The sequence below is a fragment of the Drosophila miranda genome, assembly GCF_003369915.1.
Source record: "Drosophila miranda strain MSH22 chromosome Y unlocalized genomic scaffold, D.miranda_PacBio2.1 Contig_Y1_pilon, whole genome shotgun sequence".
Classification (NCBI taxonomy): Eukaryota; Metazoa; Arthropoda; class Insecta; order Diptera; family Drosophilidae; genus Drosophila; species Drosophila miranda.
Window position 1 is genome coordinate 7,830,564 of NW_022881603.1, and position 27,837 is coordinate 7,858,400.

The 27,837-nt window shown below is 46.1% G+C and overlaps 5 protein-coding genes across 8 annotated transcripts; 2 read left to right on the forward strand and 3 right to left on the reverse strand.

Annotated features, from left to right (window-relative positions):
• Window positions 1-6,004: 6,004 nt before the first annotated feature.
• LOC117191020 lies at window positions 6,005-7,010 on the reverse strand. Its single transcript, XM_033395997.1, has 4 exons — window positions 6,718-7,010; window positions 6,394-6,662; window positions 6,178-6,334; window positions 6,005-6,120 (listed from the first exon to the last, which is right to left on the reverse strand). Exons 1-4 carry the CDS (start codon window positions 6,719-6,721, stop codon window positions 6,095-6,097), a joined length of 456 nt encoding a protein of 151 aa, XP_033251888.1. The 5' UTR covers window positions 6,722-7,010; the 3' UTR covers window positions 6,005-6,094.
• An 808-nt stretch (window positions 7,011-7,818) lies between these two features.
• Window positions 7,819-13,843, forward strand: LOC117191012 (protein lingerer-like). 4 transcript variants are annotated; one of them, XM_033395987.1, is made up of 10 exons: window positions 7,819-7,911; window positions 8,772-9,168; window positions 9,225-9,399; window positions 9,465-10,888; window positions 10,958-11,391; window positions 11,579-11,659; window positions 11,763-11,867; window positions 12,004-12,110; window positions 12,182-12,687; window positions 13,764-13,835. In XM_033395987.1, exons 2-10 carry the CDS (start codon window positions 8,800-8,802, stop codon window positions 13,803-13,805), a joined length of 3,243 nt encoding a protein of 1,080 aa, XP_033251878.1. In that variant the 5' UTR covers window positions 7,819-7,911; window positions 8,772-8,799; the 3' UTR covers window positions 13,806-13,835. The 4 variants fall into 4 exon arrangements, with proteins under 4 accessions (XP_033251878.1, XP_033251879.1, XP_033251880.1 ...); XM_033395988.1 differs by having other exon boundaries at window positions 7,823-7,911; window positions 11,567-11,659; window positions 12,182-12,591; window positions 13,764-13,843; XM_033395989.1 differs by having other exon boundaries at window positions 7,824-7,911; window positions 11,567-11,659; window positions 12,182-12,273; window positions 13,764-13,817.
• Window positions 13,783-18,284, forward strand: LOC117191016 (protein lingerer-like). The gene is made up of 6 exons (XM_033395993.1): window positions 13,783-13,898; window positions 13,979-14,104; window positions 14,167-14,418; window positions 14,489-14,644; window positions 16,709-16,741; window positions 17,171-18,284. Exons 1-6 carry the CDS (start codon window positions 13,845-13,847, stop codon window positions 17,267-17,269), a joined length of 720 nt encoding a protein of 239 aa, XP_033251884.1. The 5' UTR covers window positions 13,783-13,844; the 3' UTR covers window positions 17,270-18,284.
• A 48-nt stretch (window positions 18,285-18,332) lies between these two features.
• Window positions 18,333-19,152, reverse strand: LOC117191017 (vacuolar protein sorting-associated protein 28 homolog). Its single transcript, XM_033395994.1, has one exon. It carries the CDS (start codon window positions 19,063-19,065, stop codon window positions 18,430-18,432), a length of 636 nt encoding a protein of 211 aa, XP_033251885.1. The 5' UTR covers window positions 19,066-19,152; the 3' UTR covers window positions 18,333-18,429.
• A 4,265-nt stretch (window positions 19,153-23,417) lies between these two features.
• Window positions 23,418-24,382, reverse strand: LOC117191018 (vacuolar protein sorting-associated protein 28 homolog). Its single transcript, XM_033395995.1, has one exon. The coding sequence runs from the start codon at window positions 24,293-24,295 to the stop codon at window positions 23,660-23,662; it is 636 nt and encodes a 211-aa protein (XP_033251886.1). The 5' UTR covers window positions 24,296-24,382; the 3' UTR covers window positions 23,418-23,659.
• Between the last annotated feature and the right edge of the window lie 3,455 nt (window positions 24,383-27,837).

Here is a 27,837-nt window from a genome sequence, read left to right on the forward strand (position 1 = left end):
TTTTTGGGGATCCAAACCCCTCCCCGGTCACCCTTACCAACAACTACTCGCCAGCGAGCCACACTCACCTCCACTAACCCCCGATCAATCCCCGAAACCCCCCTCACGCAGGTGTGACACGCCCTGCGCCCCTCTCTCGACCCCACAGTGACCCCTCTTTCCCGACCCAAAAATATTTCAAAACTTCGCCCCGCCCACTTCCGCCCCCACAAAGGACGAAAATCTGTGGCATCCACATTTTTAAAGATACCAACCAAAAACGCAGAGTCGTAGAGGATGACTATATGTTCTAGAGTGTAAAATCTCAACCAGATCGTATAATTATTATAGCCAGAATCAAGAAAACAATTTCATTCTTTCTCGCTCTGTCTCTCTCTAACACACAGGTTTCATGGTCGGTTTTGCCAATTGCAAAATATGAGTTCAAGGATCTCAGAACCTATAAGAGCCAGAGCAACCAAATTTGGTATCCACACTCCTGTGATATCGGACCTTGACCGTTTCGTGTCCAACACCCCCTTCCGCCCCCGCAAAGGACGAAAATCAGGGGCATCCACAAATCTCAGAGACTATTAAGGCTAGAGTAACCAAATTTGGTATCCACACTTCTGTTAGATCTCACTATAAAACGTATATCTCAAAATTTTGCCACACCCCTTTCCGCCCCCACAAAGGACGAAAATCTGTTGCATCCACAATATTGCACATTCGAGAAAACTAAAAACGCAGAGTCATAGATAATGACCATATCTATCAGATTTCTGAATCTGGATCAGATCGGATCATTTTTGTAGCCAAAAGCAAGAAATCAATTTGCAGTGGCTACGCAGCGCCCGACGTCACGCTCAGACTGATTTTCCTTCTCTCTCGCACGCATTCTTTGTCGTGTCGTTCAATATTAGCGGCGGCTGCCGGAGGAGAGCCATACTGACTAAGTATCGGGTATAACTGTAGAGTTGCGGTGGCCGCAGCAACTCACAACGTTCCCCCTCGTTGTTTATGGTTTGCCGCTGCGCTTCTCTTGTTGTAATTTTTGTTGTTTCTATCGCAGGTGCATGCGCGCTCTTCTCTTTGCTCTTTTTGCTATGGTTCTTCTTCTCGCCTGTGGTTGCAACAATTGCAATTTATCAGCATTAGCCGCGTGAATTAATTTCTAATTGATGGCCTATGCAATGAGCTCTGCCCCACTTCCGATTCCGTTTCCCGACCCCAATCTTCAGCTTCTGCTGCTGCTGCTGCCGCCGCTACTGTTGCGGCTCTCTCTTTATCACTCCCTCTCGCTGCTCTCTCTCTTTCTCGCGCTCTCTTTGGTAAGTGGCACTGGCTAGCGTATAATTTTTGTTGTGTTGACCTAATTATACGCTCATTTTGATTCACTTGATTTTCTCTGCTCGCAACCACACAGACGCACATATGGACGTTTTGTCACTGAGACGACAAGTGGAGCAGCAGCAGTGGCAGTGGCAGCAGAGCTGGATACTGGGACGCACATTATTGGGTTTCCACAGAACATGCACATGCTAGGGAGCGCGTAGAGGGAGGATGAATGTAGAAGAGTGGCAGTGTGGGAGTAAAGGCTTGGGCAGGTGTAAGGAAAAGAGACTTAATCCTTATTCATACTCACTATTTATAGCTGAGATATATCTGCATATAGACTTTGGGCAAAGGGAACACGGGGAGTGACATATGTGGGCTCGAATCCAACTGAAACGTTGTGCTACGATCAAATTCAAATTCAGATTCGAAAATGCAATGGCAGTTCCACCAACAGTCTGACACGACCAACCGACTGACTAGGAGACCCAACTGTATCTATCTCTGTTGTGTTTGGGAACGGAAATGCCAAGGGTGGCGTGTCGCCCAAAGGGGGGTCGTTCAGACAAAGTCTGCGCACCTCAGCAGCACCTAACACTACTACCACTGTCAAAGATTTGCAAATCGTTGGCGCGCTCCGGCTCTCCGACAGACACACACATACGCAGACTCTCACAGTTACAGAGACACAGATCAGCAGCAGGCAGCAGCAGCAGAAACACCAACACCAACAACAAGACGCAGCAGAATTTGAAATTAGGTCAACAGGTTTGGTTGATTGTGGTAGTGGGCCTGAGCCAGTTACTCGAGCGTATGCCGTCCGTCGTCTTTGCCTACGACCTCGGCTGTCATCATCAATAGAGAAGCAGAAGCAGAAGCAGCAGCGACGGAGGCAGAGACAGCAACATCCAAAGCTATCGCTGTCGCCGCCAACGCAATATGCGTTCCGTTCGTTCCGTCGTTTATTGCACCAGAGTTCGTGCAGTTTGCAGTGGCTGTGGGGGAGATGCACTCGTCGACACACACACACATTTATATATATATCAGAATTGAGCACACCGCAGTGTGGGTGCAAGGGGGAGACAAGAGGGCGCCCGTTACATTTGGGTAAATGAACCAGGGATGCAGCACAACTTCAGGGCTTCATTGAAGCATGGAAAAGGGAACCCTTTGTAAATCAAATCTTTCCAATATTCTCACAACAAAAGCCAGCCCGTAGCAGGTATCCGCTGCGTCCGTTGCTGCAAAATGTTGCGAAAATCCGCATATGTTCTGAAATGGAAACTCAACTGGCAACCAACTAACTTGGGCTTCTGAATTGATTTCGTTGCAGCCAAGAGATTTCCACATACTTCTTAGTTGGTTTCTATGTCACAATCACAATCGCACACACATACAGCGATGCGAAAAGGTAGGCAGAGACGGTCTACGGTCGACGGCGGACGGTGGAGGGAGTGACAAGACAGAGAGGAGGAATAATGAGGCTCCCAGAGAGGCAAAGCTGCTGCAGCCACCTGCAGCAGAGACAGAGACAGACACAGAGCCAGAGCCAGAGGCAGCGCTGCAGATAATCCCAGTAAAAATTGAAACTAGTCGCTGCGGCAAGTTTATAGAAAACTGGTATAGAAACGAGGGGGAACGTTGTGAGTTGCTGCGGACACCGCAACTCTACGGTTATACCCGATACTAAGTCAGTATGGCTCTCCTCCGGCAGACGCCGCTAATATTGAACGACACGACAAAGAGTGCGTGCGAGAGAGACAGAAAATCAGTCTGAGCGTGACGTCGGGCGCTGCGTAGCCAGTGCAAATTGATTTGTTCCTTTTGGCTATACAAATTATCTGATCTGGTCCAGATTCAGCAATCTGATAGATATGGTCGTTATCTATGATTCTGCGTTTTTAGTTTTCTCGAATGTGCAATATTGTGGATGCAACAGATTTTCGTCTTTTGTGGGGGCGGAAGGGGGTGGGGCGAAATTCTGAGATATACGTTTTATAGTGAGATCTAACAGAAGCGCGGATACCAAATTTGGTTACTCTAGCCTTAATAGTCTCTGAGATTTGTGGATGCCCCTGATTTTCGTCCTTTGCGGGGGCGGAAGGGGGTGTGGCGAAATTTGGACACGAAACGGTCAAGGTCCGATATCAAAGGAGTGTGGATACCAAATTTGGTTGCTCTGGCTCTTATAGGTTCTGAGATCCTTGAACTCATATTTTGCAATTGGCAAAGCTGACCATGAAACCTGTGTGTAGAGAGAGACAGAGCGAGAAAGAATGAAATTGTTTTCTTGATTCTGGCTATAATAATTATACGATCTGGTTGAGATTTTACCCTCTAGAACATATAGTCATCCTCTACGATTCTGTGTTTTTGGCTTTATCGTATCTTTAAAAATGTGGATGCCACAGATTTTCGTCCTTTGTGGGGGCGGAAGTGGGCGGGGCGAAGTTTTGAAATATTTTTGTAGCAGTGACATATCACAGAAGTCTGGATACAAAACATCGTTGCTCTAGCTCTTATAGTCTTTGAGCACTAGGCGCTGAAGGGGACGGACAGACGGACAGACGGACGGACGGACAGACAGACAGGGCTCAATCGACTCGGCTATTGATGCTGATCAAGAATATATATACTTTATGGGGTCGGAAACGATTCCTTCTGGACGTTACACACATCCACTTTTACCACAAATCTAATATACCCCAATACTCATTTTGTTTTGAGTATCGGGTATAAAAAGCACACATAGAGGCAGGCAATCGACCTTGTAGGAGTATATGTATTTTGTCTTTGAGCATGCCCGTAAACTGGTCCAACGCGATTGCACTGAAATCAGGTGGGCGTGACGTAGGTAAATATGTTGGCCAATGCGGCCGTCTATCTGTGTGTTCGTGTGTCCCAGTGTGTCTGTGTGTATGTGTGGGAACGTTTTTGGGAAAGCAAGCACCTAGATGCCGATGATGGTGCTGTGGTAGCTGCAGCTGTACCCTTGGCGCCCATAATCCATAACAGAAAATCCAACGAAATGTGTCGCAATCCAAGATCCGAAATAGCCATCATTCGAAGGGAGTTTCGTTATTACATACTATTGTGCGATACATACCCGCCAAAAGAGATTTCTATAACCAAAAACAGACTTGGATGTGGATGGATGTGGTTTGGTTCTTGCCGTCTGTCTGATTTTTATTCAGTTTCTGATGTTTTCTGTTACCTTAGCATTAGGCACAGCTGAAGTCTTTTGCAATGCTTCTCGAAAAAAAGAAACGTTTTGTGTTTTGAAATTTTTTGATTTCAAAATACCACAAGGTGCATTCTAACACACCACACAGACACACACACACTCACTCACTCGCGCTCTCTGGTTCGCGCGCTGTATCTCTCTCCTTCGTTCGGGCACCTTGCCTCTCTCGCACTCACAAGCACACACACATGGACACAGAGCTGCAATTCTTGGATCTATATTTCTCAATGGACTCGAATGTGGGCAGGGGCTGGGTGGGGTGGCAGCGACAGTAGGGGATTTTGCAATTTGCGTACACTTTGGAAACGCGTCGCACACTTATGTATTATCCAACAACTAACCTCCTCCCACAACCCGGACTCGGGAACGCTGCTGCAACTGGAACACAAATATATGCACGACAGAAACGAAAGGGCAAGCGTAGCGGATCGGATCCACAGTTAAAGCCTAAATAATAACAACAATAATAATAAGAATAATGTTAACGGACAACGCGCGCGTCGTGGCCACATCCGAATGGGCCAAAAGAAAAATGTACACTGAAGCGGTGTCGCAAAACGACGCACCACACCACAGAGCAACGGCGGTAGATTGAGCTGTTGTTTCTGGTGCTGCTGCTGCTGCGCGCGGCTGGCGCTCTCCGGTGAACAAAAACAACTCAAGCGATTCCGATTCCTCAAGGCCTACTATTTAGGCCAAAAAATAATGTACCACAACAGCAGCAACACCAACAGCAACAACAAGAAGGTGAACAGCAACTCGTTTGCTTTGCTGCTGGTTTGTCTTACAGAAATGTAAACGTTCTAATTGAGTTCTCATTTATGGCCAGTGGTTGTAGCTCCACCGACATCTGCTGTGCACTGTACTGTGCCGCAAGTGTACTCGTTGTTGCCATTACCACAATTACCACCATTACCCATAGTGCCAAAACAATCGGAAAATGCATTTTATCCGGCTGCAGCGACCGTTTTCCAATGGAAATCAAGTTTACCGAACTCCGTAAAGTGCGCGGGCCTTCGATTGCCCAACACACCACTGTTTCCTCTATCAGGTATTTCAAGATCCTCTAAGTGAGATTAGATTAAATGATAAACAAAATGATATTTAAAATGAACACAATAATATCTTATCATTTTAATGAAAGTAAATTATGTTTATATAAATAAAAGAAAATTAAATCTCCCAAAAGGGTCAATATCTCTCATAAGCCACACAATATTCTTAGTTGTCAGATCTCAGATCTTCTCCATGTACCATGTGCTTCTGTACCAGAGTATCTGTTGAGGCCAGGTTCTTGCTGAGCTGTCCACCTCGTTCAGTGTCTTGCAGATGTCTTTGTCGAACTGTCGGACCATCATTACATATGTTACTAACTATGCGATTGTCACATTTGCTTGTTTCATTCTTAGCACAACTGTCTAAACTCAGTCAAAGAACTTGTTCAATTTACTCCTCCTTTTCACATCGTGTTTTCTTTTATGATACCGACGTTTTAGGGTGTGAAAAGTAATTCTTATGTCTGCGATGTAGTCTGCTTCAGTGTATCCACTTCTTTTTTGAATCTCTAAATAAATACATGTTGATTTACAGATATGTACATTATATGCATGAATAGTCACCATAGATGGCCCTGTTAATATTCTTAAACGGCTGTTTGTGGTTAACACCATCGAAGTTGAAGCCCATTATTATTTCCTCTCCGAATATCTTGGGTATACTATCCTTCAGTGGCTGGATGATGCCTTCTGGCCGCAAAATTCGCTTCATCATAGGAATCTGAAGAGCTAAAATTAATATCTGCGAATTGTAGACACGATCTTGCACTATGTACTCACAAAGCTATTTCCGGGATTGGCCAATTCAGAGTCTAATTTTTCCAGTTCTTGCTGCTCTCGCACTGGGAAATATTCCGTTCTGATCTCAGTGGGTTCAGTCAACGGCCCATTAATGTTTGGCAGAGTGTTTACTTGACTTCGGAGAGTGATTATCAAGTCTTGATTGCTCAAGATGTCATCTAATTTGTCCTGCAGCTCTTTTATTTTGATTTGCAATATCTCATCGTCATTGGACGAGAGCGGATCTTCTTTCTTCCTAGTCGCAAATGCTGTGGATTGAATTTAGTACAATAAGAACGGAATATTGTTGGAAATGTGTCTTACCCATCGCCTGGGACAGCAATGATATGCTCGCAGTTATGTATGAAACAATTCGTTCAGCTTTAATTGGAAAACTGGGCGCTCGTTTCGTGTGGTTTATTTTTGTTTGCTTACCGACTACATAGAGATGCGAAGCACCGCATTGTTTTTATACTCTCTTGTGAGCTATCGTTCATTGCGCATTTCTAGACGCACCACTCGTTGTTGTTGCAACTAGCCGATGATTGCACTCCTCTATTCGATAAGTATCGCGACAGTGCTCTTTAGCTCCCGCGAGTATATTACAGCACTGTTTTAATATAAGTGCGTTTTTCGGCGCATTTGCAGGTTTGCTCCGTTTTAAAAATTTGTTTACACATTAAAGTAGCGTGATGAATTCTAGAATTAGATGTTAAAGTGTAGTTGAAGTGCTTGTCCGCCTCTGTGTAGTGTTTTCCTGGTGTTTGTCCATATTTTTATGGCGTAAAACTTTGTTGAAAATTCAACACTCGCCGCTGTCTGGAGCGGCAGTGTCGCCGTCAATATAATTACTGTGGCCATAAGTTTACATAAGAGAGAGAGAGTCGGCTATAATGTTTGCAGAAATGGCGTCGAAGTGTGAGCACATGGCCAAGACTTTAGACAATGGCCGGGGCTGCTTATTAATAATTTGCAGCTGAGCTCGCATTTTATCTATTTAAAATGCATTCACAATCTTGAAAGCTATTGGAAATAGTCAAGTTAAATGGAAACTGGCATTACATTTCATATCAAGTGCATTGTACACCATTTTGTCCGGTTTTTTATTCCGCTTTGTGCGCTTCATTCGGTTTCAATGCTCTCGCATTCAGTGTTGCCGAGTGCCGCGGCATATCTAGTGATGTGTAATTGCGAAATTTGGTTTGAAAAAGTGTGTGTTTCCGCAAAAAATATGCAATTTTACTGCTGTAATTTACTCGAATAGTTTGTGCAAATTCTTACATTCTTTATCCGAACAATTGGTAAATAAATATATCCCACCCGCTGCACGCCGGGCCCACCACTCACACCTGGCAACACCAAGCACTTGGGATAGGATAGTTAGTGCGACAGGGATGCAGCTATGGCAGCTGTAGAAATCCGAGCACAAAAGAAAAAGCAGAAAACCGAAGCGGGGAGTCCAAAAATTTTATAAATCAATTCTTGTCTATGCCCCGAGCTGGCAATTGGCATATTCAAGTAATATTTGTGTCTACTCTTCCCAAATGCTGGGGCCAGCAAAAGAAATCTATACACTAGAATAATGAGCGAGAGGCGGTATGCGGACGTGCGAAATGTACATACATACATATGTCCTATGTGAAAAAGTGTATGCGGCAGAGGGGACAAGTGTGTGTGTGTGTGTGTGTGTGTGTTTATGTGAATATGAATAATGTATGAAAAGGCATTATTCATGACGAGATTTGATAAAACTGCGGTGACAACAAAATTAAATGATTCAGATGCACTTGGTAACGGGGTCGTGCACTGGATCGAAACAATTTACCATTGTCGTCTGTGCACCGTTCTCTTGTGTGTCCAACCCCCCCGGGTAAATACTCCACCGTCAGCCACCACCGATTAGAAAAGCGGACGACGTTTTTCGTTGTGATGCCGCCGTCCCGCGACGCTCACTTTGCGTTACCTGTTTTGCCAATACACACACCCCTCCGCCGCTGTCTTCTCTACGGCATAGCTGCTATTACTTCCTCTTTTCACTCCCGACCTCTTGCATGGTTTGCATGAAATTTTTGTTATTTCTGAATACTTGCTTTGTTTGTGCGTGCGTGTCGCTCTCTCGCTCCGGCTCTCTCATGTCTCTCTCGTATGTTTGCTTAGGTGCGTGTGTGTGTGTGTGTGGGTTTCGTTCTTTTATTCTCTTTGATTAAATGTACATTGAACTCTCATCTGTCGGCGGCTCTCATCATCTCTCTGTTAGCTTTTACTCTGCCACTTGTTTTGCAACTCGTCAAATTTGGCTAGATGAAAATTTAGGTTTTGACGATGATTCTCTGGACTGGAAAGCTAATAAGTTCTTGTTGATTTCCTACCCCTTGCAGCTAATTTGTATATACAGTGTACATAGAGATGAGCACACAAACTCGTTCAGGCGGCGGTGGCGGAGGAGGCGGCAGCAGTCGTAGCCAGAAAAAGTCAAATTCCGCCAATGTTGGCGGGGGCACGGCCCACGATGCAGCCCCACATGCAGCAGCGAACAAGAAAGGCGACGCTAATAAGACAGATAAACCAGAGAAGGCCCAGCCCAAGGCCACCACGGAACAGTTGCGCATCGCCCAGATTACCAACAGCACCACAGAGGATCCACAGATCAACGAAAAGGGTACCCTCTTACTGACCATGACTCAACGTTCCGAGGAGGAGGTGTGTTGCGCCCTCAACGAGTGCGACTACGACTTGGAAGCAGCAGCCAACTTCTTGATCGAGGTGCTCCCTCAGGTGAGCGATTCTGCCACTATAGGAGAGATCCCCTCTCTGAATCTGAATCCTTGCAGGGCGCCTTTGCCAAGTACGAGAAGAAGCGGAAGAGGCCTGCAAGCACTGCTGTCGATGGTGCCGCTGGCGATGGTGAGTGGGCCGATGGCAATTCCAATGCGGACAAGCGCGAAAATACACGGAACCGCAGCTCGAACCGCGGTGGCGGACGCGGCGGCACTGACAGCCGTGGATGTAAGTATATCTTACACTTTCCTCTCACGGATCCCCCGATTTAATGCTGTTTTCTCTGGCTCCAGGGCGCGGCAGAGAGACCCGCGAGAACGAGCGCAATACTCGCCAATCTCACGGCGGCGGTGGGGAACGCGGCGGCGAACGTGGTGATGACCGGGCAAACGACAACTATCGCGGCCAGCGCAACGGCGGACGAAGTGCGCCCGGAGGCGGTGGTGGACGCGGCGGCGGCTTCGTTTCACGCTCTGGACGCGGAGGAGGTCGCATGGGAGGTCGTAGCAGTGGCCCACGCGGAGATCGCACCAGTGGCAGCGGTGGCTTTGGAGCAGGACGCAGTAGTAATGCCAACGAGGACAACGAGGTGGAGCTCTGGGACAACACCATTGCGCAGAATGCTGAGAAACAGCAGCTTGGCCCCGACGATTCCTGGGGCGACTGGAACAACGAGGAGTACGAGGGCTCCCTCAAGGACAGCAAAGTGTTCACCACCAGCAATCTGTCCACACAGACGGCCGCCACCGTGGTCAGCGGAGGAGGTGCCGGTGCAGCAACAAGTACTGGATCTGGGGGCGAGCTTTCGGCCCCGCCAGGACTGGAGCATCATCTGGGCAGCAGTGCCCTGGGCCAACAAGGATCTCATCTGGGTGCTCTGGTATCGTCGGTCGCAGTGGGAACAAGTGGCGAGGACAACAGTGGTAGCAGTGGGCCGCCGGCAACACCGCCGTCAGCGCTGTCGGGCTCGGCCACCACGCCGCTCCTCCAGTACAGCGCCGCGGTCAGCAATCCACCGCCCCAGATGCAGTCGCAGGGCACGCAGCACAGCAGCGGCGCAGGCACTGCCGCTGGTGGTGGGGGCAGCGCTTCATCATCCTTCGTATCCGCCGCATCAGACACATTCACAAGCGCCGCCTCGGCAGCAGCCACGTTAGTGCAGCAGGCCCAGCAGCAGCAACAGCTTCAGCAGAAGACTCCCATAAAGCCGTCGGCTACCCTTTCGGTGGAGCAATCTCAGTATTTCAACTCCCTGGCCAGCCAGGGCGTCAGTCCCGGATCCACTGCCGTGCAGCCAACGCCAGCTGGATATGCCCCAAGCTCTGCCACCGCCTACTCCCAGACGAGTACGAGCGTGGGTGGCGGTGGGGGCGTGGTTGGCAGCCAGTACCCCAGCACGTATGCGAATGTGTTTGGCTCGACAGCTGGTGATCAATCGCAGCAGCAGACGCAGGTGAGGAGGGCACGCGTCAAGCTGCCGCCTCCCTCGAAGATCCCGGCGACCGCGGTGGAGATGCCCGGCGACAATGCCCTGAACAAAATTGGCTACCTGGATGTGCAATTCGGTGCTCTGGACTTTGGCACGGACGGCAGCTTCGACTCCATGCCAGAGAATTTCAACGCGAGCGTCGAGCAGCAGCAGCAGGACGACTATCAGAACAAGTCTCAGCAGCAGCAGCAGTCGACTCTGACAGCGGGCCTGCAAAGTTCTCAAATTGTGAGTCATGCCCGCCTTGGGCCCATGGAACCCCATGGAACATCTAATCCGCAATCATTTTATCAACAGGGTGATGCCTTAAGTGCTGCCGGCTATGCGGCCCGTTCAACGACGCAGCAACAGCAGCAGATTGCTAACTCGACTGTCGCCAGCAATGCCCTGGATCAACTGACCAAGAACGATCCGTACGGGCAGGCAAGCAATGCGGGCAGTGCCTATCAGAATGCGTACCAGAGCAGTGCGGCCAGTAAGGCGAACAGTGCCTACCAGACGTCGGCGCAGGGGGGCTACGGCAGCTCCAGCTATGCGAATGTCCAGTCGTCGGTGGCGAACAGCTACCAGCAGCAGGGGTATGGCTCGTACCAGCCAAGTCTCAACTCCTACCAGCAGCAGCAGACTGGCGCCGGGACGCAGCCTTCCGTGGGTGGTGGTGTGCCCGGAAGTGGGTCAGCGTCAACGCAAAACATTCCGGTCGGCGGAAGTGCCAGCCAGAACAGCTCCAGGTAAGCAGCCCCCGTCGGTTTCTTTGTTGCCATCCGTTGATTTCTAACAACTTATGCCGTTCTGTTGCTCTGTTCTGTTTTCTCTTCTCCTAACACACACGTTCACTGTTTGTTCATTTGCTAATACCTGCCTCAACCCGCCATTGCCTGCCCTGCCCCATGTCGAATGTTGCAGCGGTAATGCCAGCTCCGCGTATCTCACATCGGGATACTCGACGCCACAAAGCGCTTACCAGTCCAGCCAGAGTGTCTATGGCAACAGTAGCGGGTATGTATGGGAATGCTGCTCTCTCTACCCCCTCCTGCTCCAATATTTTAACACGTGCTCCTTCGTTTTGTTCTGCCCCGACTCCCGCCAATCGCCCATTCAGGTTTGCTGGCAGCGCGAACAACGCGTCTTCGCAGTACGCTAGCTTTGGTGCCAGCGCCAAGCTCAAGGATGCCTCTACAGCCAGTGGCGCCGCGCAGTACGACAGGTATGTTGCCCATCCCCGCTGGTGATCCTCAGTTCGCTTACTAAAACCCGACAGGATACAGAACAAGCTGTTGCCGTTTCGAGTTCCCCGGATCACAGATTAATCAATGCATTGTTTTTGAATGGCCTGATTTCAGTGTGTCGACGAGCAGCGGCGTGAGTAGCAGCAGCGGCAGCACGGGCAACGGAGCGGCAGGAGCCGTGAGTGGGCAGCCAGGGGTTAACCAGGCGTCTGTGTCGAACAGTGAGTGCAATGGAAGTGGGGATGATTGTCCCTCGGCAGCACGTGATGTATTCCCTTGTTTTGTTCCGCAGATAACAATGTGAGCGGCAGCAGCTCCAACAGCAACGTGACGGCGGCCGTGACCAGCGGCAATGTGGCTGGAGGAGGCGTTAGCCAGAGCGGCGTAAGTAGCGGCGGCGTGGGCGTGGCCGGTGGCAGCGGTAGTGCGTCCAGCGTCGGTGTGAATGTGAACAACAACAATGCCGGCTCGGTGGGAGGAGCGGCGGTCGCTGCCCAAACAGCTGCCGGCACCGCAGCAGTGCTGGCCTCGCTGACCAACAGCAGCAGTAGCAGCAGCGGCAGCGGCGTTGGCGGTGGCGCCACAACAGCTGGTGGCGTCGGAGGCGCAAGCACCGGCAGTGGCGGCGGCGCTGGTTCTGGTGCTGGTAGTGGTGGTGGCGGTGGCAGCGGCAGCGGCTTGGTGTCCACCAACATCCAAATGGTTAGTCAATATATTCAGACTGGATTGCCATACTATCAGCAACCAGTTTATTCCTACGAGGAATTACAAATGATGCAACAGAGAGTGCCACATGTGGTGAGTTCATGGAGAAAAGCAAAAGCAAAAACCAAACCAAAACCAACAACAAACCAATGTAAACAATCCATCGAATCGAATCGAATCGACTCTAATATCAATATCAATAATCAATCAATTGTATCCGTCTCCTTATCCGCATCCGCATAAGCCACAGTCCAAATTCCATTCACTCCACTCGTACGATATAATAAGAACTACTACTACTACTACTACTCATCGTATTGTATATTCATGATCAAGATAAACGGCTCCCGCGCATCCCAGCAGCTTCGCCTCTAGCCGCAGGGGCTCTGGCTCCGGCTCTGGCTCTCGTTCTACTTCTAACAGATCCGATCCGATCCTCTCCTCAGTGTGCATTGTAACATGTAGCATTTGAACGATGTCTGTGTCTATATCTATTGTCTATGTCTATTTTGTCTGTGTAATGTGTATATATCATCACGATTTCTTTTGCACTTTATTTAAATATTTGTCATACCATATCCGCTTCCACACTCCCTTCATCTCCCAACTTAACTCATTCGGAAAAATATTCATAAATCCAGAAAATCCTGGCTCTTTTGCTTTTGTTCTTCCTTGTCATCCCTTTTTTTTGTTTTTTACTCGTACTCCACATAACAATCAATCATGCCAAAAATGAACAAAAAATCTCATGCAAATTAAAAAAAAAAAAATAACTACAAAATTTAAAAATATTTAATTGCTTTAATTTGGGTTTTGTTTTCTTCTTACTAATCTCGCAACCGCATCCTCTCGCCACTCCACTCCACTCCACGCTCCTAACCTGCTCTCTCATATATGTATATTTATATTTTCCATATGAATAATTTAATCATTTAACAACACATCATATTTTTTTTTTCATTTCCATTTCCATTCAAATGCGCTTTGAGGCGGTCCGATCCGCACACAGCTTTGCCAAACTATACAGATTTCACGGATTTGATCTTGATCCAATTGCACAAAAGTCTGGTAAAGCCGCGTCATCGGCCATCGGGCCCTTAAACAGACTCGACTCTCATACTCAGCCTCGACGGCCAGCTAATTTTGTGTGTGTTTTGTGTCGATTGCAGCAGGGATATTACGATCTGAACTACACGCCAACCAGCCTGTGAGCGGGACGCGACAATCTCGGATCTGTGGCGTACTCAACCATGACTGACGGACGCTTTGCCCGCACCGACAATAACTCCAGTCCAGTAAGCAACGTGAGTCCTTAGTTCTGTCGCAAGTTAGACGCGAATGCGGGAATAGTAGCTAAATGTCGCTCAATACCTTTGCCTTGCAGGTGTCTAGCACAATGTCTCAACAGGCGGGCTCAAGTGCACCCATGCTGAATGTTCCTTATGCCTATTTCTATGGTGGCAATGTGATGCCTGGTGGTTTCCAGTACGGCACGCCTGCCATTTATCCAGTAATACATTGAATATATTGCTCCATATATGTCCTAATGTATGCAATGTTATTTTTGAATAGCAACAAATACCGACGGCAAACACGGCATCCGGTGGACAGTTCCCGAAGCCATCGTACAGCGCGGGCTACGGCTCAACCAACTACGACACCCTCTCACAGACCACACAGGATTACAGCAAGGGCGGCTACTCGACGAGCGTGAATCAACAAACGAAAACCCAGAAGGTTTCCAACCAGCCGCAGGCGGGCACTGCCTCTGACCTGACCTCATCGATGTACGGCAAGGGCCACGTGGCGCTGAACAAGGTTAATGTACGTACAGCTTGGCCAGTCATCCTAGTCGCTCTAACATCCGTTTGCGATTCTCCATTTTCCCCTACAGTCGTATGAGAAGCAGAGTTTCCACTCGGGCACCCCGCCACCGTTCAACATGGCCAACACGCAGACAGCGGGCGGTACCTCGGCCCAGCCGTACGGCATGTACTTGCCGATGCCAGCAGCCGGACACCACAATATGATACATCAGCCCATACACCAGGTAGGGTCAGAAACGCAACAAGTGATTGTGGTACGAGGAGGCTGCGAGAATCACATCCTTGAGATTGGAACACATGTTGAAATCAAGAAAGAGAAAATTTGGAGGGATCCTCACTATGACGATGGTGGCACTCACACAGATCAAGATCAAGATTACAACTGCATTGTTGGGGACGAGGGCCAGCCAGAGCTGTCCGAAAACCTTCAAGATAATGTCTGTGGAATATCATTCATGGCCGACTGCTAGACCTGTCAGAGGGGGGCCTCCATTGAGCTCTAGACCAAATACAGCCCATCAATCAAACACAATCAACAATCCATTTGCTTGAGTTAATATTAAATATGCGCTTTACGTTACTCTCTCGGCGGCACACACGCACTCTCTCGTAGACACTTTCATATTGGTTTGGTTTGGTTTTGGTTTTGGTTTTATATTTATTTTTAGTTTGCAGCATACAGTTTGCAGTTTTATTCCGCACGTTTCCCTCTGTAGAACGGAAGAAGGAAATTTTAAATCTCTAGAATCTCTAACAAAATAAACGTACACTGAACACTTTTGTAAGCCCTAACCAACATTCATCACTAATCCAATCCCACTATCATTTTGTAATGCTTTTATGCATCCATTTACGTGTGTGTACATTAAACATATTCTTTATATTTTCTTAACCAAACGTTTGTTGTTTTTATACCCGATACTCAAAATGAGTATTGGGGTATATTAGATTTGTGGTAAAAGTGGATGTGTGTAACGTCCAGAAGGAATCGTTTCCGACCCCATAAAGTATATATATTCTTGATCAGCATCAATAGCCGAGTCGATTGGGCCCTGTCCGTCTGTCCGTCCCCTTCAGCGCCTAGTGCTCAAAGACTATAAGAGCTAGAGCAACGATGTTTTGGGTCCAGACTTCTGTGATATGTCACTGCTACAAAAATATTTCAAAACTTCGCCCCGCCCACTTCCGCCCCCACAAAGGACGAAAATCTGTGGCATCCACAATTTTAAAGATATGAGAAAACGAAAAACGTAGAATTGTAGAGAATGACCATATCTTTAAGACTGCGGAATCTGAATTTTATCGTATTATTATTATAGCCAGCATCAAGAAAACAATTTCATTTTTTCTCGCCCTGTCTCTCTCTAACACACACGTAGCATAGCCGGCTTTGCTTAGAGTAAAACATTAGCGCCTAGATCTCAGAGACTATAAAAGCTAGAGCAACCAAATTTGGTATCCACACTCCTAATATATCGGACCGAGACGAGTTTGTTTCAAAATTTCGCCACACCCTCTTCCGCCCCCGCAAAGTATGCAAATCTGGGGATATTCACAAATCTCAGAGACTGTTAAGGCTAGAGTAACCAAATTTAGTATCCGCACTCCTGTTAGATCTCACTATAAAACGTATATCTCAAAATTTCGCAACACCCCCTTCCGCCCCCACAAAGGACGAAAATCTGTTGCATCCAAAATCGCAGAATCATAGATAATGACCATATCTATCAGATTGCTGAATCTGGATCAGATCAGATCATTTTTATAGCCAATAGGAACAAATCAATTTGCAGTGGCTACGCAGCGCCCGACGTCACGCTCAGACTGATTTTCTGTCTCTCTCGCACGCACTCTTTGTCGTGTCGTTTAATATTAGCGGCGTCTGCCGGAGGAAAGCCATACTCACTTAGTATCGGGTATAACCGTAGAGTTGCGGTGTCCGCAGCAACTCACAACGTTCCCCCTCGTTTGTTTCTCCTTTCTTTTCCTTTAATCTAATCGCGTATTCGTGACTAACCCAAACACATTTCATGCATTTTCTGATTTTGATATTTTGTATTTTGATGAAATTTTGCTCGGTATTAGTCTCAAAGGAGTGTAGACTCCATAGAACACGGAATTGAGTATATCTCATCAGTCTCATCAGCCATCCATTGGGTTGGTTGTTGGGTAGCAAGTGCCAGAGACAGAGAGAGTGAGAGAGAGAAGAGAATTCTAAAATGCATGAAATTGTTCTATTGTATGACCTTTCTTTATAATTTCTTTTGATTTTTTTATGGGACAACTAGATGGACGGCAGGATTCATAGCTCATCCCGCCGGGTAAGTTCCTTTGTTGTAAATCATGTGTAAAAGTTGCTTAATTTCTGGTAAACACGCACTACAACTCGTATCTAACCCCCACATGCCGTGCCATCCCATACCATCCCATCCCATCGACTTGTTGTCTCCACCCACATCGGCTCATTTATTCTGTAGTCTGCATGAATCCTCCTCCATAGAAACGACGCCCAGCTGAAAAACTCAAAAGGAAATCAGTTATCGAAATGCTCTACTTTAATCAGAATCATCTCTCATGACCATACCATATCTGCTGTGTAAATAAGTGATATGTGTACTCTATATGTATGTTAACAATTGTGTATCGATGGCTAAGCTAAGTGGAGACCGGAAGAGGGAGCACTGTTCTTCTGGGAACAGGGAATCGGAAACCTGTTGCTTTTTTTGCTTGACCCTCCCATTCTGTTGCAGGACTCGAACAGCGCCGGCCAGCGCCAGCAGTCGAGCAGCCAGTCCAAGTCGGCCGGCAAGCAGGGTTACTCGCCCTCGTACTGGACCGGACAGAACTAGCTTCCGGAGATCTGGCAGATCGCTCTGCAGCCTGCCGCCTGCCTAGCGAGCGAATTTTATAGCCTCCGCACCACGCCCATACACATTTACAAGAACAATCACAGCTACAACTACAGTATCAGCAATTCGGAAGCGTTGTCCGTAACCAATACAATGACAGCAGAAATAGTGACCACTACAGAAGCCACCGCCGCAACTGGAGTCGCCACAGACGACGCCAACACAACCACGACCCCAGCATCAGCCACCACGCCCAGTCAGTTATTATTGCTGTTCGAGGAGCAGTCACAACCATAGCAGACAGAAGCCTAATCCACACCCCAAACACACACACACACACACACACACAACCACAAACACACGCCGTTGAAGAGGCGAGCGTGGAGTCGTCGTCTTCATCGGACGATGACTATCTAATATACGAAGATAAGCGATCATACTTTACTTAATAAGAAACGTTTTTACTACGAGCGCACCGAAAAAGGCCACGCCTCCTCCTTCAGCATACCCATGCCCCCAACCAACGCCCATACCATACCCGAGACAGGAGCACAGTGAGAGGATGTGTGGCACAGGTGCATCTAGGATGCTACTCTCACGGACGCGTACACGCATGAATGCCACATACATACATACAAACAAACAAGAAACATACAGAAACATCCGCATTAATATACCAAGTACCATTTTCACATTGCATACAAAGATAAAGAGTAACAATTATTAATTATTAAAGGCGTAAAGCGATGTAACAGATTAGGTGCCTAAGAGGAAACAGAGCAGAAACCGAACAGAAAGCAGAACAGCAGAAGAGTAAATTAAAAACTACGAGTATATATATTAAAGAGAACTAAAACAAAACAACAAACATTACGTGGATGATAAAGATAAAGCGAAAGAAAACAAAACAAACAACAGTTATTGTAATCGGTTTAAACTTATATGTATAATTATAACCTTAATATTTAAACTAAATACAAAAAAGAAGATACGATTAAATCCAAACAAATGCAAATCTTTTACCCATTTTTGTTTATCTGGAATGGAATAAAGACCACAGAGCTTTTATACACGAATAAACACGTTTTAATGTGGAATATAATATACTAATTTAGAGATACATTTGGAGGCTAAGAAACGAACAATGGCTAACAACCCGACTACTGGCTGTGCAACAGTTTGTTGAAGTCCGCATAGGCCGACTCCAAGTCGAAGAGGAACTGACGCACTTGACCCTCGGTCAGCTCATCCGATGCCTGCATTTCGTTCAAGCTGTCCAGCCACTTGTCGACCTTTTGCTTGGCATCAAAGTCTTCGGGAATAAGGGACAGGCGATTCATGTTGTCAGCCAGGTCTTTCACATCGGGCTGCAGGGCGTCCATGGTGTTGATCTGTAGACGCAGCTTGTCCATAATCGTTATGAACAGGGAGACAATCTCGGCAATGCACTTGGATGTGTTTCCCTTGTCGTCGCGTATGGTGATGGGGCGATCCTCCCGAATGCGATCCAGCGCTGCTGGGCAGTCCAGACGGAACTTCCTGACGAACGTCTCCACTGTGGGGAACTCGTCGCACTGCACCTGCTTGAAGGCAATCTTGTACTGTACCAAGTACTTGGAGCACGCAGCCGTGTACTCCTGCGGTGTAATGCAGTCCCGAATGTAAGCCTTCTCCAGCTGCTGGATTGTGTTTATAATGGCGTACAAATCCGCCATGTTGTCGTACCTCTCACGCTCGCGGGCATTGCGATGGAGCTTCACCTCCTCGTACAGCTCAGGACTTTGTTCTTGCATCATTTTGAATGGCGAGTTTCGAATTTTAATAATAAATACGGATATTTCAACAAAAGAACACGGTGATTCGTCATACGATTAGTCGATAATAAATCGACAATCGGTATAGCCCACATAACCCCCCTATATTTAAACAGTTCAACGACTTGAGGAAAATGGCGGCAAACATTACTGATAGTAAATTCTTCTTGTACATCCATGCCATCTTTCTTCTGAACTTAAAAAAATCACGATTTCTTTCATTTGAGCTGCGCTAACATGATTCAATTTTCATTATTTTCGGTGGAATATTAAAATACCCCCTCGGCTTACAATGGGTTAATCGTACTCGCCCACATAATTTTCTTAGAGCCTTAACCGATTTGAAGAGAGCAAAAAGAGACGAGTGGTGCGCGCCAAATAGAAATTGTTTGAAATGCGCGACAAGGATTTAAATGGATTGCATTGGAATAAATTATGCACGTAAGCACGATTTGAGAGCGAAAATAATAATAACGAGGGGGAACGTTGTGAGTTGCTGCGGACACCGCAACTCTACAGTTATACCCGATACTTAGTCAGTATGGCTCTCCTCCGGCAGACGCCGCTAATATTGAACGACACGACAAAGAGTGCGTGCGAGAGAGACAGAAAATCAGTCTGAGCGTGACGTCGGGCGCTGCGTAGCCACTGCAAATTGATTTGTTCCTATTGGCTATAAAAATGATCTGATCTGATCCAGATTCAGCAATCTGATAGATATGGTCATTATCTATGATTCTGCGTTTTTAGTTTTCTCGAATGTGCAATATTGTGGATGCAACAGATTTTCGTCCTTTGTGTGGGCGGAAGGGGGTGGGGCGAAATTTTGAGATACACGTTTTATAGTAAGATCTAAAAGAAGTGCGGATACCAAAGTTGGTTACTCTAGCCTTAATAGTCTCTGAGATTTTTGAATATCCCCAGATTTTCGTCCTTTGCGGGGGCGGAAGGGGGTGTGGCGAAATTTTGAAACAAACTCGTCTCGGTCCGATATATTAGGAGTGTGGATACCAAATTTGGTTGCTCTAGCTTTTATAGTCTCTGAGATCTAGGCGCTAATGTTTTACTCTAAGCAAAGCCGGCTATGCTACGTGTGTGTTAGAGAGAGACAGGGCGAGAAAAAATGAAATTGTTTTCTTGATGCTGGCTATAATAATAATACGATAAAATTCAGATTCCGCAGTCTTAAAGATATGGTCATTCTCTACAATTCTACGTTTTTCGTTTTCTCATATCTTTAAAATTGTGGATGCCACAGATTTTCGTCCTTTGTGGGGGCGGAAGTGGGCGGGGCGAAGTTTTGAAATATTTTTGTAGCAGTGACATATCACAGAAGTCTGGATCCAAAACATCGTTGCTCTAGCTCTTATAGTCTTTGAGCACTAGGCGCTGAAGGGGACGGACAGACGGACGGACGGACAGACGGACAGACGGACAGACGGACAGACAGACAGACAGACAGGGCCCAATCGACTCGGCTATTGATGCTGATCAAGAATATATATACTTTATGGGGTCGGAAACGATTCCTTCTGGACGTTACACACATCCACTTTTACCACAAATCTAATATACCACAATACTCATTTTGAGTATCGGGTATAATAATAACGAGGGGGAACGTTGTGAGTTGCTGCGGACACCGCAACTCTACAGTTACACCCAATACTAAGTCAGTATGGCTCTCCTCCGGCAGACGCCGCTAATATTAAACGACACGACAAAGAGTGCGTGCGAGAGAGACAGAAAATCAGTCTGAGCGTGACGTCGGGCGCTGCGTAGCCACTGCAAATTGATTTGTTCCTATTGGCTATAAAAATCATCTGATCTGGTCCAGATTCAGCAATCTGATAGATATGGTCATTATCTATGATTCTGCGTTTTTAGTTTTCTCGAATGTGCAATATTGTGGATGCAACAGACTTTCGTTCTTTGTGTGGGCGGAAGGGGGTGGGGTGAAATTTTGAGGTACACGTTTTATAGTAAGATCTAACAGGAGTGCTGATACCAAATTTGGTTACTCTAGCCTTAATAGTCTCTGAGATTTTTGAATATCCCCAGATTTTCGTCCTTTGCGGGGCCGGAAGGGGGTGTGGCGAAATTTTGAAACAAACTCGTCTCGGTCCGATATATTAGGAGTGTGGATACCAATTTTGGTTGCTCTAGCTTTTATAGTCTCTGAGATCTAGGCGCTAATGTTTTACTCTAAGCAAAGCCGGCTATGCTACGTGTGTGTTAGAGAGAGACAGGGCGAGAAAAAATGAAATTGTTTTCTTGATGCTGGCTATAATAATAATACGATGAAATTCAGATTCCGCAGTCTTAAAGATATGGTCATTCTCTACAATTCTACGTTTTTGGTTTTCTCATATCTTTAAAATTGTGGATGCCACAGATTTTCGTCCTTTGTGGGGGCGGAAGTGGGCGGGGCGAAGTTTTGAAATATTTTTGTAGCAGTGACATATCACAGAAGTCTGGGTCCAAAACACCGTTGCTCTAGCTCTTATAGTCTTTGAGCACTAGGCGCTGAAGGGGACGGACAGACGGACGGACGGACAGACGGACAGACAGACATGGCTCAATCGACTCGGCTATTGATGCTGATCAAGAATATATAGACTTTATGGGGTCGGAAACGATTCCTTCTGGACGTTACACACAGCCACTTTTACCACAAATCTAATATACCCCAATACTCATTTTGAGTATCGGGTATAACGAGGGGGAACGTTGTGAGTTGTTGCGGACACCGCAACTCTACGGTTATACCCGATACTAAGTCAGTATGGCTCTCCTCCGGAAGACGCCGCTAATATTAAACGACACGACAAAGAGTGCGTGCGAGAGAAACAGAAAATCAGTCTGAGCGTGACGTCGGGCGCTGCGTAGCCACTGCAAATTGATTTATTGCTTTTGGCTACAAAAATGATCCGATCTGATCCAGATTCAGCAACCGGATAGATATGGTCATTCTCTATGATTCCGTTTTTTTAGTTTTCTCGAATCTGCAATATTGTGGATGCAACAGATTTTCGTCCTTTGTGGGGGCGGAAGGGGGTGGGTCGAAATTTTGAGATACACGTTTTATAGTGAGATCTAACAGAAGTGCGGATACCAAATTTGGTTACTCTAGCCTTAATAGTCTCTGAGATTTTTGAATATCCCCAGATTTTCGTCCTTTGCGGGGGCGGAAGGGGGTGTGGCGAAGTTTTGAAACAAACTCGTCTCTGTCCGATATATTAGGAGTGTGGATACCAAATTTGGTTGCTCTAGCTTTTGTAGTCTCTGAGATCTAGGCGCTAATGTTTTACTCCAAACAAAGCCGCCTATGCTACGTGTGTGTTAGAGAGAGACAGGGCTAGAAAAAATTAAATTGTTTTCTTGATACTGGCTATAATAATAATACGATCCAATTCAGCTTCCGCAGTCTTAAAGATATGGTCATTCTCTACAATTCTACGTTTTTGGTTTTCTCATATCTTTAAAATTGTGGATGCCACAGATTTTCGTCCTTTGTGGGGGCGGAAGTGGGCGGGGCGAAGTTTTGAAATATTTTTGTAGAAGTGACATATCACAGAAGTCTGGATCCAAAACATCGTTGCTCTAGCTCTTATAGTCTTTGAGCACTAGGCGCTGAAGGGGACGGACAGACGGACGGACGGACGGACGGTCGGACGGACAGACGGACAGACAGACAGGGCTCAATCGACTCGGCTATTGATGCTGAGTAACCAAATTTGGTATCCGCACTTCTGTTAGATCTCACTATAAAACGTATATCTCAGAATTTCGCCCCACCCCCTTCCGCCCCTACAAAGGACGAAAATCTGTTGCATCCACAATATTGCAGATTCGAGAAAACTAAAAGCGCAGAATCATAGATAATGACCATATCTATCAGATTGCTGAATCTGGATCAGATCGGATCATTTTTGTAGCCAAAAGCAAGAAAGGAGCACAGTGAGAGGATGTGTGGCACAGGTGCATCTAGGATGCTACTCTCACGGACGCGTACACGCATGAATGCCACATACATACATACAAACAAACAAGAAACATACAGAAACATCCGCATTAATATACCAAGTACCATTTTCACATTGCATACAAAGATAAAGAGTAACAATTATTAATTATTAAAGGCCTAAAGCGATGTAACAGATTAGGTGCCTAAGAGGAAACAGAACAGAACAGAGCAGAAACCGAACAGAAAGCAGAACAGCAGAAGAGTAAATTAAAAACTACGAGTATATATATTAAAGAGAACTAAAACAAAACAACAAACATTACGTGGATGATAAAGATAAAGCGAAAGAAAACAAAACAAACAACAGTTATTGTAATCGGTTTAAACTTATATGTATAATTATAACCTTAATATTTAAACTAAATACAAAAAAGAAGATACGATTAAATCCAAACAAATGCAAATCTTTTACCCATTTTTGTTTATCTGGAATGGAATAAAGACCACAGAGCTTTTATACACGAATAAACACGTTTTAATGTGGAATATAATATACTAATTTAGAGATACATTTGGAGGCTAAGAAACGAACAATGGCTAACAACCCGACTACTGGCTGTGCAACAGTTTGTTGAAGTCCGCATAGGCCGACTCCAAGTCGAAGAGGAACTGACGCACTTGACCCTCGGTCAGCTCATCCGATGCCTGCATTTCGTTCAAGCTGTCCAGCCACTTGTCGACCTTTTGCTTGGCATCAAAGTCTTCGGGAATAAGGGACAGGCGATTCATGTTGTCAGCCAGGTCTTTCACATCGGGCTGCAAGGCGTCCATGGTGTTGATCTGTAGACGCAGCTTGTCCATAATCGTTATGAACAGGGAGACAATCTCGGCAATGCACTTGGATGTGTTTCCCTTGTCGTCGCGTATGGTGATGGGGCGATCCTCCCGAATGCGATCCAGCGCTGCTGGGCAGTCCAGACGGAACTTCCTGACGAACGTCTCCACTGTGGGGAACTCGTCGCACTGCACCTGCTTGAAGGCAATCTTGTACTGTACCAAGTACTTGGAGCACGCAGCCGTGTACTCCTGCGGTGTAATGCAGTCCCGAATGTAAGCCTTCTCCAGCTGCTGGATTGTGTTTATAATGGCGTACAAATCCGCCATGTTGTCGTACCTCTCACGCTCGCGGGCATTGCGATGGAGCTTCACCTCCTCGTACAGCTCAGGACTTTGTTCTTGCATCATTTTGAATGGCGAGTTTCGAATTTTAATAATAAATACGGATATTTCAACAAAAGAACACGGTGATTCGTCATACGATTAGTCGATAATAAATCGACAATCGGTATAGCCCACATAACCCCCCTATATTTAAACAGTTCAACGACTTGAGGTAAATGGCGGCAAACATTACTGATAGTAAATTCTTCTTGTACATCCATGCCATCTTTCTTCTGAACTTAAAAAAATCACGATTTCTTTCATTTGAGCTGCGCTAACATGATTCAATTTTCATTATTTTCGGTGGAATATTAAAATACCCCCTCGGCTTACAATGGGTTAATCGTACTCGCCCACATAATTTTCTTAGAGCCTTAACCGATTTGAAGAGAGCAAAAAGAGACGAGTGGTGCGCGCCAAATAGAAATTGTTTGAAATGCGCGACAAGGATTTAAATGGATTGCATTGGAATAAATTATGCACGTAAGCACGATTTGAGAGCGAAAATAATAATAACGAGGGGGAACGTTGTGAGTTGCTGCGGACACCGCAACTCTACAGTTATACCCGATACTTAGTCAGTATGGCTCTCCTCCGGCAGACGCCGCTAATATTGAACGACACGACAAAGAGTGCGTGCGAGAGAGACAGAAAATCAGTCTGAGCGTGACGTCGGGCGCTGCGTAGCCACTGCAAATAGATTTGTTCCTATTGGCTATAAAAATGATCTGATCTGATCCAGATTCAGCAATCTGATAGATATGGTCATTATCTATGATTCTGCGTTTTTAGTTTTCTCGAATGTGCAATATTGTGGATGCAACAGATTTTCGTCCTTTGTGTGGGCGGAAGGGGGTGGGGCGAAATTTTGAGATACACGTTTTATAGTAAGATCTAACAGAAGTGCGGATACCAAAGTTGGTTACTCTAGCCTTAATAGTCTCTGAGATTTTTGAATATCCCCAGAGTTTCGTCCTTTGCGGGGGCGGAAGGGGGTGTGGCGAAATTTTGAAACAAACTCGTCTCAGTCCGATATATTAGGAGTGTGGATACCAAATTTGGTTGCTCTAGCTTTTATAGTCTCTGAGATCTAGGCGCTAATGTTTTACTCTAAGCAAAGCCGGCTATGCTACGTGTGTGTTAGAGAGAGACAGGGCGAGAAAAAATGAAATTGTTTTCTTGATGCTGGCTATAATAATAATACGATAAAATTCAGATTCCGCAGTCTTAAAGATATGGTCATTCTCTACAATTCTACGTTTTTCGTTTTCTCATATCTTTAAAATTGTGGATGCCACAGATTTTCGTCCTTTGTGGGGGCGGAAGTGGGCGGGGCGAAGTTTTGAAATATTTTTGTAGCAGTGACATATCACAGAAGTCTGGTTCCAAAACACCGTTGCTCTAGCTCTTATAGTCTTTGAGCACTAGGCGCTGAAGGGGACGGTCAGACGGACGGACGGACAGACGGACAGACAGACATGGCTCAATCGACTCGGCTATTGATGCTGATCAAGAATATATAGACTTTATGGGGTCGGAAACGATTCCTTCTGGACGTTACACACAGCCACTTTTACCACAAATCTAATATACCCCAATACTCATTTTGAGTATCGGGTATAACGAGGGGGAACGTTGTGAGTTGTTGCGGACACCGCAACTCTACGGTTATACCCGATACTAAGTCAGTATGGCTCTCCTCCGGAAGACGCCGCTAATATTAAACGACACGACAAAGAGTGCGTGCGAGAGAAACAGAAAATCAGTCTGAGCGTGACGTCGGGCGCTGCGTAGCCACTGCAAATTGATTTATTGCTTTTGGCTACAAAAATGATCCGATCTGATCCAGATTCAGCAACCGGATAGATATGGTCATTCTCTATGATTCCGTTTTTTTAGTTTTCTCGAATCTGCAATATTGTGGATGCAACAGATTTTCGTCCTTTGTGGGGCGGAAGGGGGTGGGTCGAAATTTTGAGATACACGTTTTATAGTGAGATCTAACAGAAGTGCGGATACCAAATTTGGTTACTCTAGCCTTAATAGTCTCTGAGATTTTTGAATATCCCCAGATTTTCGTCCTTTGCGGGGGCGGAAGGGGGGGTGGCGAAATTTTGAAACAAACTCGTCTCTGTCCGATATATTAGGAGTGTGGATACCAAATTTGGTTGCTCTAGCTTTTGTAGTCTCTGAGATCTAGGCGCTAATGTTTTACTCCAAACAAAGCCGCCTATGCTACGTGTGTGTTAGAGAGAGACAGGGCTAGAAAAAATTAAATTGTTTTCTTGATGCTGGCTATAATAATAATACGATCCAATTCAGCTTCCGCAGTCTTAAAGATATGGTCATTCTCTACAATTCTACGTTTTTGGTTTTCTCATATCTTTAAAATTGTGGATGGCACAGAATTTAGTCCTTTGTGGGGGCGGAAGTGGGCGGGGCGAAGTTTTGAAATATTTTTGTAGCAGTGACATATCACAGAAGTCTGGATCCAAAACATCGTTGCTCTAGCTCTTATAGTCTTTGAGCACTAGGCGCTGAAGGGGACGGACAGACGGACGGACGGACGGACGGACGGACGGACGGTCGGACGGACAGACGGACAGACAGACAGGGCTCAATCGACTCGGCTATTGATGCTGAGTAACCAAATTTGGTATCCGCACTTCTGTTAGATCTCACTATAAAACGTATATCTCAGAATTTCGCCCCACCCCCTTCCGCCCCTACAAAGGACGAAAATCTGTTGCATCCACAATATTGCAGATTCGAGAAAACTAAAAGCGCAGAATCATAGATAATGACCATATCTATCAGATTGCTGAATCTGGATCAGATCGGATCATTTTTGTAGCCAAAAGAAAGAAATCAATTTTCAGTGGCTACGCAGCGCCCGACGTCACGCTCAGACTGATTTTCTGTCTCTCTCGCACGCACTCTTTGTCGTGTGGTTCAATATTAGCGGCGTCTGCCGCAGGAGAGCCATACTGACTTAGTATCGGGTATAACTGTAGAGTTGCGGTGTCCGCAGCAACTCACAACGTTCCACCTCGTTTTTTTTTTATTTTTTTTATTTTTTTTTATTAAGCGTTGAATCCGTACATTGCATATAACGTATCTTAACATCACTGGTAAATAATATTGGGGTAGCCAAACCTAATGCTAAATGCGAGACGACTTACAAAAAATATAATATTATAATATTGGGAGGGAAACTTAGAGTTGGCCAATAGTTTTGGCAAAACCCAATCTCTTCAACCGCCTCAAAGGCCTGGCAGGTAGTAATCGTCTGGCGAGCATACTATGGTGTCTAATTAGCCTGTCACTGTATCTGCTGGTGTGCCTTTCAATCTGCTCCTCTACTGTATGCAGATTCAAATCCCGATGTAGGGTGGAGCCGCGCACGTACCAAGGGCAGTTCGTTATTTGCCTCATGGCGCGATTCTGCAAGACCTGTATCCGTTTATAGTTCGATTTGGCAGCTATACCCCAAATCTGCACACCGTAGAGCCAGATCGGGGCTACACAGTGTACATAAACTGCTCTTTTGGCTCTCAGTGACATGG